At 46.4% G+C, this 12,549-nt stretch overlaps 1 protein-coding gene across 1 annotated transcript in view; it reads left to right on the top strand.

Moving 5' to 3' along the window:
* Positions 1–12,549, top strand: part of LTK (leukocyte receptor tyrosine kinase) — a 154,116-nt gene that overhangs the window by 52,676 nt on the left and 88,891 nt on the right. The window contains exon 2 of the mRNA XM_039534376.1: positions 7,021–7,134. Within this exon, the coding sequence (XP_039390310.1) occupies positions 7,021–7,134 (114 nt within the window). The remainder of the gene's footprint in view (positions 1–7,020; positions 7,135–12,549) is intronic.

Raw genomic sequence — 12,549 nt, 5'->3', positions numbered from 1 at the left:
AGTTGTATTTCACTTGCACTGATTGACTCGGGGGTGTCTGGCAAATTTAGAGACTTGGCCTTTACTTGAGTCAACCAGTTGCCCATCCAGAGGAAGCTTGTGCCTGATCAGGCAGAGACCACTCACAGCCGTATGCTGACCTCCCATGACAGTTTCCTATGAGAAAGCCCCTTCCCAGGTCGGAAATTATGCAATCCTACCTGATCCTTTTGCTGCACTTTCAGATAAGATTGGGCCTCCCCTGGCTCGCCCTCCACAATCCAAACATATCGTGGGTGGCGTGGGAGGTATGGTTCAACTCTGGGTTTTGATGGGTGCACTGCCTAGGAAGACCAAGTGGGGAGACGATGGAACCCCACCCCTGGAAAGGCATCCTCCCTCCTCGGTACTACCTCAGCTTCAGACAATACTGGTCCATCAATTCCAGCCAAGTATAGTGATCTTACGGATGTCTTTGATAAAAGGAAGGCCAATGTCCTACCCCCACACCAACTTACAACTGCCCTGCAGATCTCCAGCCATGGGCAAAGGTCCCCTTTGGCCATATTTACCCGTTATTGGAACCTGAGCTCAAGGCCCTGTGGGATTACCTGGATGAAAATCTGGCTAAGAACTTCATCCAGCCTTCCTAATCCCCTACAGGAGCCCCCATCCTGTGTGTTAAAACAGAAAGATGGGACAATGTTCCTTTGTGTTGATTATCATGCCCTGAATAATACTACCATCAGGAACAAGTATCCTCTTCCACTGATCAATGAACTCCTAGAACGGGTTGGCATAGCAAAGGTCTTCACCAAGCTTGACCTGCAGGGTGTACAACTTGGTCTACATCTGGGAAGGTGACAAGTGGAAGACAGCCTTCTGTACCCAGGGGCGGCTCTAGGATTTCCGCCGCCCCAAGAACGGCGGCACGCCATGGGGAGCGCTCTAGCGGTCACCGGTCCCGCGGCTCTGGTGGAGCTCCCGCAGACGTGCCTGTGGAGGGTCCGCTGGCCCCGCGGCTCCAGCAGACCTCCCGCAGGCATGCCTGCAGGAGGTCCGCCGGAGCCGCCTGCCACCCTCCTGCTGGGACGCCGCCCCAAGAGCGCGCTGGAACTGGCCCTGTTTGTACCACACGTGGCCACTATGAGTAGCTGGTTATGCCCTTCGGCTTCTCTGACTCCCCAACCACATTCCAGTGCTTGGGGAATGCTATCTTCATTGTGCTTCTGACATTCCTCATGATAATTCTTTATCACATATCACAGTCTCAGATCATAAAGCATCCAGGACCTTGCATATTTTGGACATAGAATGAAAATCATAAGATCTTTGGCTTTTGGTCTGTGGAGATCAAGGCTCTGCCTCCTGTATGACAAGGGTCAGCTACAGTATGAGAGCTCCTCTATTCAAAACTTGTCACACTATGGACTGCAAAGCATTCCCTGGTGGATGATTGAGACTAAGGGTATGTCTACACTACAAGACTATTTCGAATCAACTTAAGTCGAATTTGTGGAATCGACCTTATGAAGTCGAATTTGTGTATCCACACTAAATACACTAATTCGACTGTGTGAGTCCACAGTAACGGGGCCAGCGTTGAATTTGGAAGCAGTGCACTGTGGCAAGCTATCCCACAGTTCCCGCACTCCCCGCTGCCCATTGGAATTCTGGGATTTCCCCCCAATGCATGCTGGGGGAAAAATGTGTTGAGGGTGGTTTTGGGTAACTGTCATCATTGAACCGTCAATCACTCCCTCCCTCCCCGAAAGCGCCTGCAGGCAATCTGTTCGTGCACTTTTCTGCTCAGTGACAGCGCGGGCGCCACAGCACTGCGAGCATGGAGCCCACTGCAGTTATGGCCGTTGTCAACTCCTCGCACCTTATCGTCCACCTCTTCCACAGTCAGCTGCTGAGAAATCGGGCTACTTTTCAATGGTGCTGCGAGCACTGGTGGACCATGGGGGACGTTTTACCAACATCAACGTCGGGTGGCCAGGCAAAGTTCATGACGCGCGTGTTTTCAGGAACTCTGGTCTGTTTAGACGCCTGCAGGAAGGTAGTTTCTTCCCAGACCACAAAATAACTCTTGGGGATGTGCAGATGCCTATAGTGATCCTTGGGGACCCAGCCTACCCGCTAATGCCCTGCCTCGTGAAGCCCTATGCAGGCACCTTGCACAGCGACAAGGAACTCTTCAAGTACCAGCGAGCAGCGTGACCTGTGACTGTTCAGTTTCTTTACAGAGAAGCTGAACCTGCCCCTGTTTCTTTACCAAGTTACTGTTGACCAGCATCTGCAGTTACATACCCCGTCCACCCCGCTTCCCCCACTTCCAACACACGTTTAAAAATAAAATACATGTTCCACTGTAACTTTACAAAGGTTTCTTTATTGATGACTTTGCATTAAAGGGTTGAAACTGGGACGCAGACTGTGCTGGGTAGGGTGTGCGGTGATGTAAAGACCACCTCTAAACTCGAGGAATGACAGGCTCCTGCTCCCAGAGCGGTCTGCAGTGCCGGACTGGTTGTTTCAACGGAGCCTGCCATCCCTCCTTTTTGGGACTCTGTGTGCGGGGGCTATGTGGCCTTGTGGCGGGGGAGGACGGATACAGATTCCTCTGCTGCGTGGCTCTGTGGTCCAGGACAGGGACTGTTGCATGAGATCTGTAACCCTCCTCCCCCGCTACAAAGTCACGTACCCCCCCCACCCACACGGAACCTGCAAACCACGTCCCATAGCGACCAGGGTGCCTACTGACTGCACTGTGTGTGTGACCTGCTGCTGATCCTGCCCCCGTCTCTGTACCCTGCTAATGGTGACTGTCCTATGCAATACCCTACTCCCTTCCCCACCCACGCCTTCAAACGCAGCGTTGTGTAAAAAAGCATGACGGAAACAGTAATTAACAGCAAAGTATTTTTAATAATTAACCAGACAGTCAGGGGATGAAACTGGGATTGGGGCTAGGGTGAGTCAGGAAGGGAAGGAATTCTCAAAAATTAGGGTATGAGAGCTTTTGGGTACTTGAGCACTCTGCTGGGGTGCAGTGACAGTTTTCACGGCCCCTGGCGCCACTCCTTCTGGTTACTTTGGGTGACGGGAGGTATGGGACTTTGTGGCGGGGGAGGGCGGTTGCAGATACACTGCGGGGGAGCTCTGTCCTCCTGGCTGCGGTCCTGCAGAACATCCACAAGGCGCCGGAGTGTGTCCGTTTGCTCCCTCATTAGTCCAAGCAGCGTTTGAGTCGCCTGTTTGTCTTCCTCACGCCACCTCTCCTCCTGTTCGCTGTGTGAGCGCTGCTGCTGAGAGAGGGTCTCCCTCCACTGGCTCTGCTGGTCCGCCTCGGCTCGGGAGCACCCCATAACTTCAGCGATCATCTCATCCCGTGTCTTTCTCTTTCGCCGCCTAATCTTTGCCAGCCTCTGTGAGGGGGATGCTGTGGCAGGTCTGGAGACAGTCGAAGCTGTGTGATGGGAAAAAGGGAGTGAATTCCTTGCAAAGATACATTTTTGCGAACAATGAACACAGTCTAGTCTGTGTCTGAACAACACCATGCACAGCACCTATCTCGTCCGCACTCCTGCAGCAGGCAATCCTGAAAGCATAAACTCTGCCCCTGTTCTACCCCATCGCAGTGTCCCCCGACCCTTGCACTTCTGGGTTGAGATCCCAGTGCCTGATGGTGCAAATTTCATTGTCGCGGGTGGTTCTGGGTACATGTAGTCAGTCATTCCTTCCTCCGAGAAAGCAACGCCAGACAATCATTTCAAGCCCGTTTTCCCTGGATTACCCTGGCAGATGCCATAGTGTGGCAACCATGGAGCCTGTTTTGCCTTTTGTCACTGTCACCGTATGTGTACTAGATGCCGCAGACAGAGGCGATTCAGAAGCGCTACACAGCAGCATTCATTTGCTTTTGCATGACAGCAGAGATGGCTATCAGCCATATTGCACCATCAACCACGCCAATGTAAATTGGCAAGGTGATGACGGGTAGCTGTCCTATTGCACTACACCTTCTGCTGCTGTCATAGGTGCCCCTGGCCGAGATCAGCCGGGGGCGCAAAAGACAAAACTGGGAATGACTCCCCGAGTCAATCCCTCCTTTATGGTATCTAAAAATAGAAACAGTCCCGCCTAGAATATGGGGCAACTGTACTAGGGTTTTAGTGTATCAGAGAACTACAGAGCACAGCCGCTCTGTGTCAGATCCCGCAGGAATGATGAGCTGCATGCCATTCACAGGGGGTGCCCCTGCAACAACCCTACCTGTTGCTTCCCTCCTCCTCCAGCCTTCCTGGGCTACCGTTGTAGTGTCCCCCCATTTGTATGCTGAAGTAATAAGGAATGCAGGAATAAGAAACAGTGACTTGTTAGGGAAATGAAATGAGGGTAAGGCAGCCTCCAGCTGCTATGATAGTCCAGGCAGTACAGAATCTTTTCTTTACACATGAAGGGCGGGGGCTGATGGAGCTCAGCCCCCTGTTGCTATGATGAAGACGGTTAGCAGGCCGTCTACTTATGGGCTGATGACGAGGACAGGTAGCAGTCCTATTGCACTACACCATCTACCGCAAGGCTGATGATGAGGACGGGTACCAGTCATTTTGCACCGTCAGTCACCCATGAGGCGGGGGAGGGGGGGCGAGGATGCTACCGTAGCGTGCCGCAGCATCGCGTCTACCAGCAGCATTCAGTACACCTAGGGTGACATTTAGAAGAGTCAAGAGACGATTTCTTTCCCTTTTCCTTCTGGGGGTGGGGGGTGGCTGTACATTGACGAGCTATGCCCTGAACCACCGCGGACACTGTGTTTGACCCTAGAAGCATTTGGAGCTCAGCCAAGAATGCAAATGATTTTCGGACACAGCGGGAACTGTGGGATAGCTTGCGTCCTCAGTCCCCTCCCCCTCCCTCCATGAGCGTCCATTTGATTCTTTGGCTTTCCGTTACGCTTGTCACGCAGCAGCGTGCTGACTCTCTGCTACGCCGTCTGTCCGGAGATTTTTTAAAAATACTTTGGACCAGGCGTAACATTACGGTAATTTTCCTAATTAGATGCAGGAGTCGCCGAGCGAGATCGCCCTGAGGAGGGTCACTGAAGGAGATAGAGAGTGCATGCTGCGTGAAAGCCAGCACAAACCAGGGGCCAATGCAGCCTTGTCTGGGGTCCTTGATTTTCACGCGGCGCTGCATTGCATCCCGCCTGTATCCTCTGTCTCTCATGGCTTTGGAGACCTTCTCGTAGGTCTTTGCATTCCGTTTTTTGGAGCGCAGCTCCGAAAGCACAGACTCCTTGCCCCACACACCGATCAGATCCAAGACTTCCCAGTCAGTCTATGCTGGGTCCCTCTTTCTATTCAGAGATTACATGAACTCCTCTGCTGGAGAGCTCTGCATTGCTGCCGGTGCTGCTGAGCTCGCCCCAATGTCCAACCACGAAATGAGATTTAAACTGTCCAGACAGGAAAAGGAATTCAAATTTTCCCGGGGCTTTTCCTGTGTGGCTGGTCAGAACATCGAAGCTCGGACTGCTGTCCAGAGCGTGAACAGAGTGGTGCACTGTGGGATAGCTCCCGGAGCTACTAAGTTCGATTTGCATCCACACCTAGCCTAATTCGACATAGCCATGTCGAATTTAGCGCTACTCCTCTCGTCGGGGAGGAGTACAGAATTCGAACTAAAGAGCCCTCTATGTCGAATTAAATGGCTTCATGGTGTGGACGGGTGCACGGTTAATTCGAATTAACGCTGCTAAATTCGAATTAAAGCCCTAGTGTAGACCAGGCCTACGGGTCATCTCTAGTATGACAAGAATTTGATCCAGTAGGACAACACCTTTGCTTAAAACAGGTCACTTTTACCATGGTGTTTTTGTTATTTCCTCTAAACCATGGGGAAATTAAGGTTTTTCAGGGTACAGAATAATTCTTATGTCCTTCGACATTTTCTAAGACTTGGTCTTTTCACCACAATTGAAAAAGACCACCCCCACAAATCTGCCTAAAATTTGATGTGAATAAAAAATGCAGTACAAGCAAGGAGCAAAAGGAAGAGTCATCACTGAGGTGGCTATAGATAACCAAGACATCCCTCAAATAGATATAGTACAAGGGAATAACTAATATGAATAAATATAACACTGTTTTCACTGGAGAAGGGAGAGCACCCTAGGACATCAGTTAAAATTGGCATCTGGCAAATACAAGAACATTGTTTGGTTTTGGATCCTTTCAAAATCTCAGCCTTTGTGAAAGGCAATAAAGACAGACTCTGGATTTGTACAGTGGTGTAAAGGTTTTATCAGCATGGCTGGGGCATGCTGGGGCATCGGTAATGCATGGTGAAGTCATGAGTAAGTTATGCAGATCCCAAATGAATGCTCATAAAGCCTTTATTTCATCCTCTCATGTATTCTGTAGATACAAACATGTCACAGTAAAACTATTTTACAAATGTTTTGGAACAGTAGGTCTCAGACTGTGAACTGCAAAGCATTCACTCATGACAGGTGACTCATGGGTTGCTGGTGGGTAAATGGTGTTGCCTCTACCTTCTCATTTCCAGCCACTTCTAAAATTATATATTCCTCCTGTGTATAGAAATGCACACACATCACTAGGCAGATAGATGGTTACACTATAAGGAGGGTATCATTGAATGAGTATATTGCTGTTGCATGGGCACTTGGCGGGTAAATTGTTATAGCAAGTGCATCTTTGGAGGATGTTGTTATAACAAGGGCATAGCTGGGCAGAATATATCTGTACTAAAGAGGACATCATTAGGTGAATTATGTTGCTATAGTGTGTGCATCTCTGGGAGCCATACTGCTATAATAAAGACCTAATTGGGGGAGCACTGTATTGCAACTGTAGGACGAGGGCAGATTTTGGTGCAATATACTGCACTAATATGGGTTATACTGGGTGGATGTTCCTATTGTAATGTAATTGGAGCCCTAAGAATTTTAAGCCTGGATCAATATATATAAACATTAAATGTTCCCCATTCTTTTTTGTTTTGTTACAGTTGCTGTGTCCTGCTCTGGATTATTTGAGGAAAACCCTTCTTTACTGAGTGCCCCTCCCAGACTGTCTCCAGGTAAAAATGTGATGATGTCATCTGATCAGTCTTCCAGTCCAGGTACTACAACTCCTGTCCCTTTAGTCCTTCCTATCTCTTAAGCAGGATCCACACCGCACAGAGGAGATCAGCTTCCCTCCTTGATAATCAGAAGCCTCTTGTCTCCATGTGTGTGTCTGGTTACCAGAAAGCCAAGCTGCTGCCTTTCACAGGATGATGGAACGGACTCAAACAAGCTAGTGTAGCCTTAAGGCACTGTCTCCATTTCTGAAAAGAAAAAAAAAAAGCCCAGAACGAAAAAACTCTTCTCCATCAACACACTATGAAAATGATCAGTGTAGAATATGTGGAGTCCCTGAAGCAAATGCTAATTAATGGATCTGTTTCCTCAGCAAATAGAATTTCCTTTGAAAATAACTTCACTCTGTATTACTGCCAGGGAGTTTATTTTCTTTCTCTTCCTGTCTGGAAAAACCCAACAGACCTGAGCAAGGAAGGTAGGATGAACTGGGCTTCCTGTGGTACCAGGAGTAGTTGAATGAGTGCCCAGATTTGTGAAAGGCTGAGAGAATGAGCCAAGCACTGCTAGAAAGGTAGATAACTGTACAAAGCTGTGGTACTCTTGGAGGATTCTGAACATGTGTGGAACATGCGCACAGTTCAATACCCACAAGGCTTCAGCAACTCTATCCTTTCTTGTCTGCACTCTCACCATAACTCTGCTTCAGGAAAGAGCAAAGGGAGAAGGCTATTACAAGAGGCAATTCCTGATAAGGGACCCTTTCAGTTAGAGCAGGATAAGTATATTGTTACCAGAGAAGTTATTCTCTTATGCAACAGTGCGAGTGTCCTGGAGGGCCAGCTAGGAGTTGGTCTCCTGCAGTGAGAACATCCTCGTGGCACTACCCTGTCAATGTCACCCAGGAATTTTACAATGTGGAATTCCTCCCTGAAGTGGTATGTCCTTGCTGACTGGAATCCTATGGAGTACGTGTCTTCATAGCAGTTCCATGGCAACTGAAATTTCCTCTTGTGGTGATTGGGGCAGTTTTTCAATATTTCCACTTTTATTTTAGATTGTTTCCCTTAATTCTTTTTGCATATATTCCTTGTGCATTCAGCAGTTCTTGAAACCGTTCCAGGATGTGAAATGCCTAGAAGAAGGTGAACAATTAGCTGTCATTACCTCCTCATTATAATAAAACCCAATGTCCTGGAAAGCAAGTGGGAGGAGGCGAGTGAAGAGGCACTTTTATCATGAGATCCCTCACAGAGGATGAACAGTATTTGGCAGAGAGGGAGAAAACTGGACTTGTTCAACCTTAAAAGGAACCATATTTTTATTTCAATAGCATTACAATAATTCCTCTTTAGTTTATGCTCCCTCCTTTCCCACCCCGCAGCTTCTAAGACATACACAGAAATATTTTATTAGTGCATCCTTTCAACAAAATTTGCATCCAGCTGGTCAGCCACCAAAAAGAGTTCTCCTATTGATTTGAATTGGGTGTGTCATAATAAAACACTCAGCAACTGTACATATCAAGAAGGGCTCTTTTTTTTTTTTTTCCCCAAATCAGTGAACTTGCTCCCATCTTGCATAACTCATTTATCATATGAATTTCTTTCAAGGAAGACAGTTTGCTTACTTCACCTGAACATGAATTTCCATAACAGATAGTGGGATATGGTTAGCAAATATAAACAAACAAAGCTGCCAAATACTATAAATTAATCAAGCTACCTCTTTCATTGGCTGCGAAGGTAAAAAGAGAGATTATTTCTATGCTGAATCCTTGGTAGTTGCACAGATACTACAGAGATGGGGCCATGTAAGCACCTGGATAGATGTTTGATTGTCTGGCAAGCTATGTTCATACTTCATATTATCTCTTTGCACGCTTCACCAACCTACCTGCAGAATGGGTGTAGTCAGGGAGGCAGGAATATGCTATGTAATCATAGAATCATGGAAATGTAGGGCTAGAAGGGACCTTCCCTTGATTCAATGGGACCAGGACTGCCCTTAGTCCCCAAGAAGAAAATGAGCCTTTGACAAGCTGGGAGAAAACCAGTTCATAAAAACCAAGTCCTAAGCTTGTGAAATATTCCCCTTAATGTTTAACACAGAAAAGTTCAGAATTTATAATCCCCAGGTGCGGGGCTCTGGCTCCCCATCCCCTGGTCTCTGGAGAAAGAAGACTCACATAGATGAAATAGTCCCTGCTCTTGTCCCAGGAATGGTTCCCCAAATCCCATCCCAACCCTAAGGTACTAGCCAAAGAGTTGCATCCCATCCTCCATTGTCATGTGCCACCTGAGGAGCAGATGCACATTTAAGCTGGGACAGATATTCCTTAATACTCAGACTATTTGATGTGCACCTGACACTTCCTTGCTCTGTAAATGGCCCTAGCCATCCTCTTCTAGTTGCTGATCGTTTCTCTTCATGCCACAGGTCAGATTGCCCTTCCCCAATAAGCCCTTCATGTCTCCTTCCAGATGTCAACCACTCCCAATTTCTCATTCTGTTGTAAAGCTTGTTACTCCTCTCCCAAACATCAGAACCCTCACAACCTAGAGTTGATGGCACAGGGGATTTGTACAGCTGGAGCAAGTGGGGAAATCATCTGCTTGTCACTGTGAAAGTAGTTGTTGTAGTTACTTTATTAGTGGAGCAGTTTGGTATGTGCCTGTATATTCAAGGGGTTAGAAATACATTGCTCTAATATCTGTAACTACAAGTTCAAGACTTGGTAAGGTATTTTGAAATGCAATAATTTTCCATAAATATTTATTTTTAAATAAAATTTCTGGAAAATTGTTTGGCATTTTTGCTACTCAGACTTCAATTTGCTATCTCCGATGTTTGACTGTAGCACTGCAGACATAGTGATTGTGTTTTCTGGCCCTGATTGGGTGTTTGGGTGTTACCAGATATAAATATTTACTTATAATAACAATAGGGACACATTATAAACTCTCTTACTCATGCAGGTGAGCAGTCATTGGCATGAATAGTCCTTCTGACTTCAATGAGTGCTCTCATATGAGCAAACTGCTCACCAGTCTGGGTGAGTAAGGTGTTCACAACCTGGCCAGAACACTAGGACAAAGAACTACATATTTATGTTCTGTGCTTTTCCTGAATTTACCTACTGTGATAATTATATTTTTTAATGTAATTACAAATTACTGGTTAAATTACAAATACTTCTCTACTCTGGATATTATAGGGAGAGACCCAGCCCTGAACATTGGTGGAGCCAGGTCCCGTGGGCTCTGAATTTACTGGAGCCCAGGCACCACGGGCCCATATAACTCGCCACCCCTGGGAGCACACAGTTCAGGTGGAGACATCCCTTAGGGATGAATTTTGTCAAAGGGGAACTCAATATCCTAGTAAAGAGGATAGGAAAGAAGTTGGTAAAGTACAGGTAAGAACTAGTGAGGAATAATTAAACAAAATAGAGTCCCATTTAAATAGAACACTTAAAGGCAAGCAACTGAATATTGACCAAATGTACCAGTGCTTATATATAAATGCTAGACGTCTTAATACTAAGATGGATGAATGGGTGAACTGGCATTAAATGAGGATTTTGATATAATAGGTATCACAGAAACTTGGAGAAGTAAGGATAATCAATGGGACACGGTAATACACGGTATAAAATATATAAGAATGACCAAGTAGGTCACAGAGAAGGAGGAGTGGCATTAAAGAAAGCATAGAGACAAGTAATATAAAAATCTTACATGAAACAAACTGTACCATAGAATCTCTATAGCTAGAAATTCCATACTCGAATAATATGAGTGTAGCCATAGAAATACACTACCAACCACCTGACCAGGATGGTGACAGTGACTGTGAAAAACTGAGGGAGATTAGGGAGGCTACAAAAGCAGAAAGCACAATAATAATGGTTAAGGCTACGTTTTAGTCATGGGTATTTTTAGCAAAAGTCATGGACAGGTAACAGGCAGTAAACAAAAATTCACAGCCTGTGACCCGTCCATGACTTGTACTATATACCCCTGACTATAAAACTTGGGTGCTCTGGGGCTGGGGCGGTTGGTGGGTAAGCACCACCCAGAGCCCTCACCCCCTCCTGCACCCCAACCCCCTGCCTCAGCCCTGAGCCCCCTCCCACACCCAAACTCCTGCTGCTGCTGGGTGGGAGGGGCGCGGTGGCCTGAGACTGCCCCAGAAGTGGATGGTGTGGCTGGCCCGGGGTCTGCCCAAGCTGCTCAGGTGGCCTCTGGGCCAGCTGCACCAGCCACTGCAGAAATCAGAGGTCCCAGAAAGTCAAGGAATCCGTGACCTCCATGACAGACTCACAGCCTTAATAATGGGGGATTTCAACTAGCCTCATAGTGACTGGGTAAATGTCACCTCAGGTGTGATGCAGAGATAAAATTTCTAGATACCATAAATGACTGCTTCTTGGAGTAGCTAGTCCTGGAACCCAGAAGGGGAGAGGCAATTCTTGATTTAGTCCTAAATTAGACCATGATGTATTTAAATATAACATTGTTATACGGAGAAAATGCCAAAGAAACCCACCACAGTAGCATTTAACTTTAAAAAGAGGAACTATACAAGAATTAGAACTCTTGTCGGACGGAAATTAAAATGAGCTGTTACAAGGGTTAAATGCTTGCAAGCAGCATGGGGATTATTTAAAAACACCATGATAGAGGATAAATATATATCCCAAATCAGAAAAGATAAGAAGAGGATCAAAACAGTCCACCATAGCTAAACAACAAGGTGGTTGAGGCTGTTAGAGGCAAAAAGTAAGCCTTTAAAATTTGGAAGTCTTATCCTAATGAGGATAATAGGAAGGTGCACAAACTCTGGCAGGAAAAGTATAAGACTAAAAGGCAGGCCAAGAAAAAACTGGAGAAGAAACTTTCTAAAGATGCAAAAACTAACCGTAAGAATTTTTTAAAGTACACTGGAAGCAGGAAGCCTGCCAAACTGGCAGTGGGGTGACTAGATGACCAAGGTGTTACAGGAACACTCAAGGAAAACAAGGCCATAGCAGAGAAGCTAAATGAATTCTCTGCATCGGTCTTTGCTGCAGAGGATATGGGGGAGATAGCCACAACAGAGCTATCCTTTTTGGGAGACAAATCTGAAGTTCTACCCCACACTGATATGCTAATAGAAGAGGTTTTAGAACAAATTGATAAATTAAACAATAATAAGTCACCATGGCTAGATGGTATTGACTCAAGAATTCTGAAGGAACTCAGATGTGAAATTGCAGAACTAACTGTAATATGTAAACGCTCACTGAAAGAATACTCTTTACCAGATGACTGGAAGGCAGCTAATATAATGCCAATTTTTAAAAAGGTTCCTGAGGTGATCCGGGCAATTAAAGGCCAGTGAGTCTGACTTCAGTACTGGGCAGATTGGTAGAAACTATAGTAAAGAACAGAATTATCAGACAGAAAGATAAA

This window comes from Mauremys reevesii, linkage group 4 (genome assembly GCF_016161935.1).
Source record: "Mauremys reevesii isolate NIE-2019 linkage group 4, ASM1616193v1, whole genome shotgun sequence".
In the NCBI taxonomy this organism is placed as follows: Eukaryota; Metazoa; Chordata; order Testudines; family Geoemydidae; genus Mauremys; species Mauremys reevesii.
This window is presented reverse-complemented; position numbering and strand designations above follow the sequence as displayed.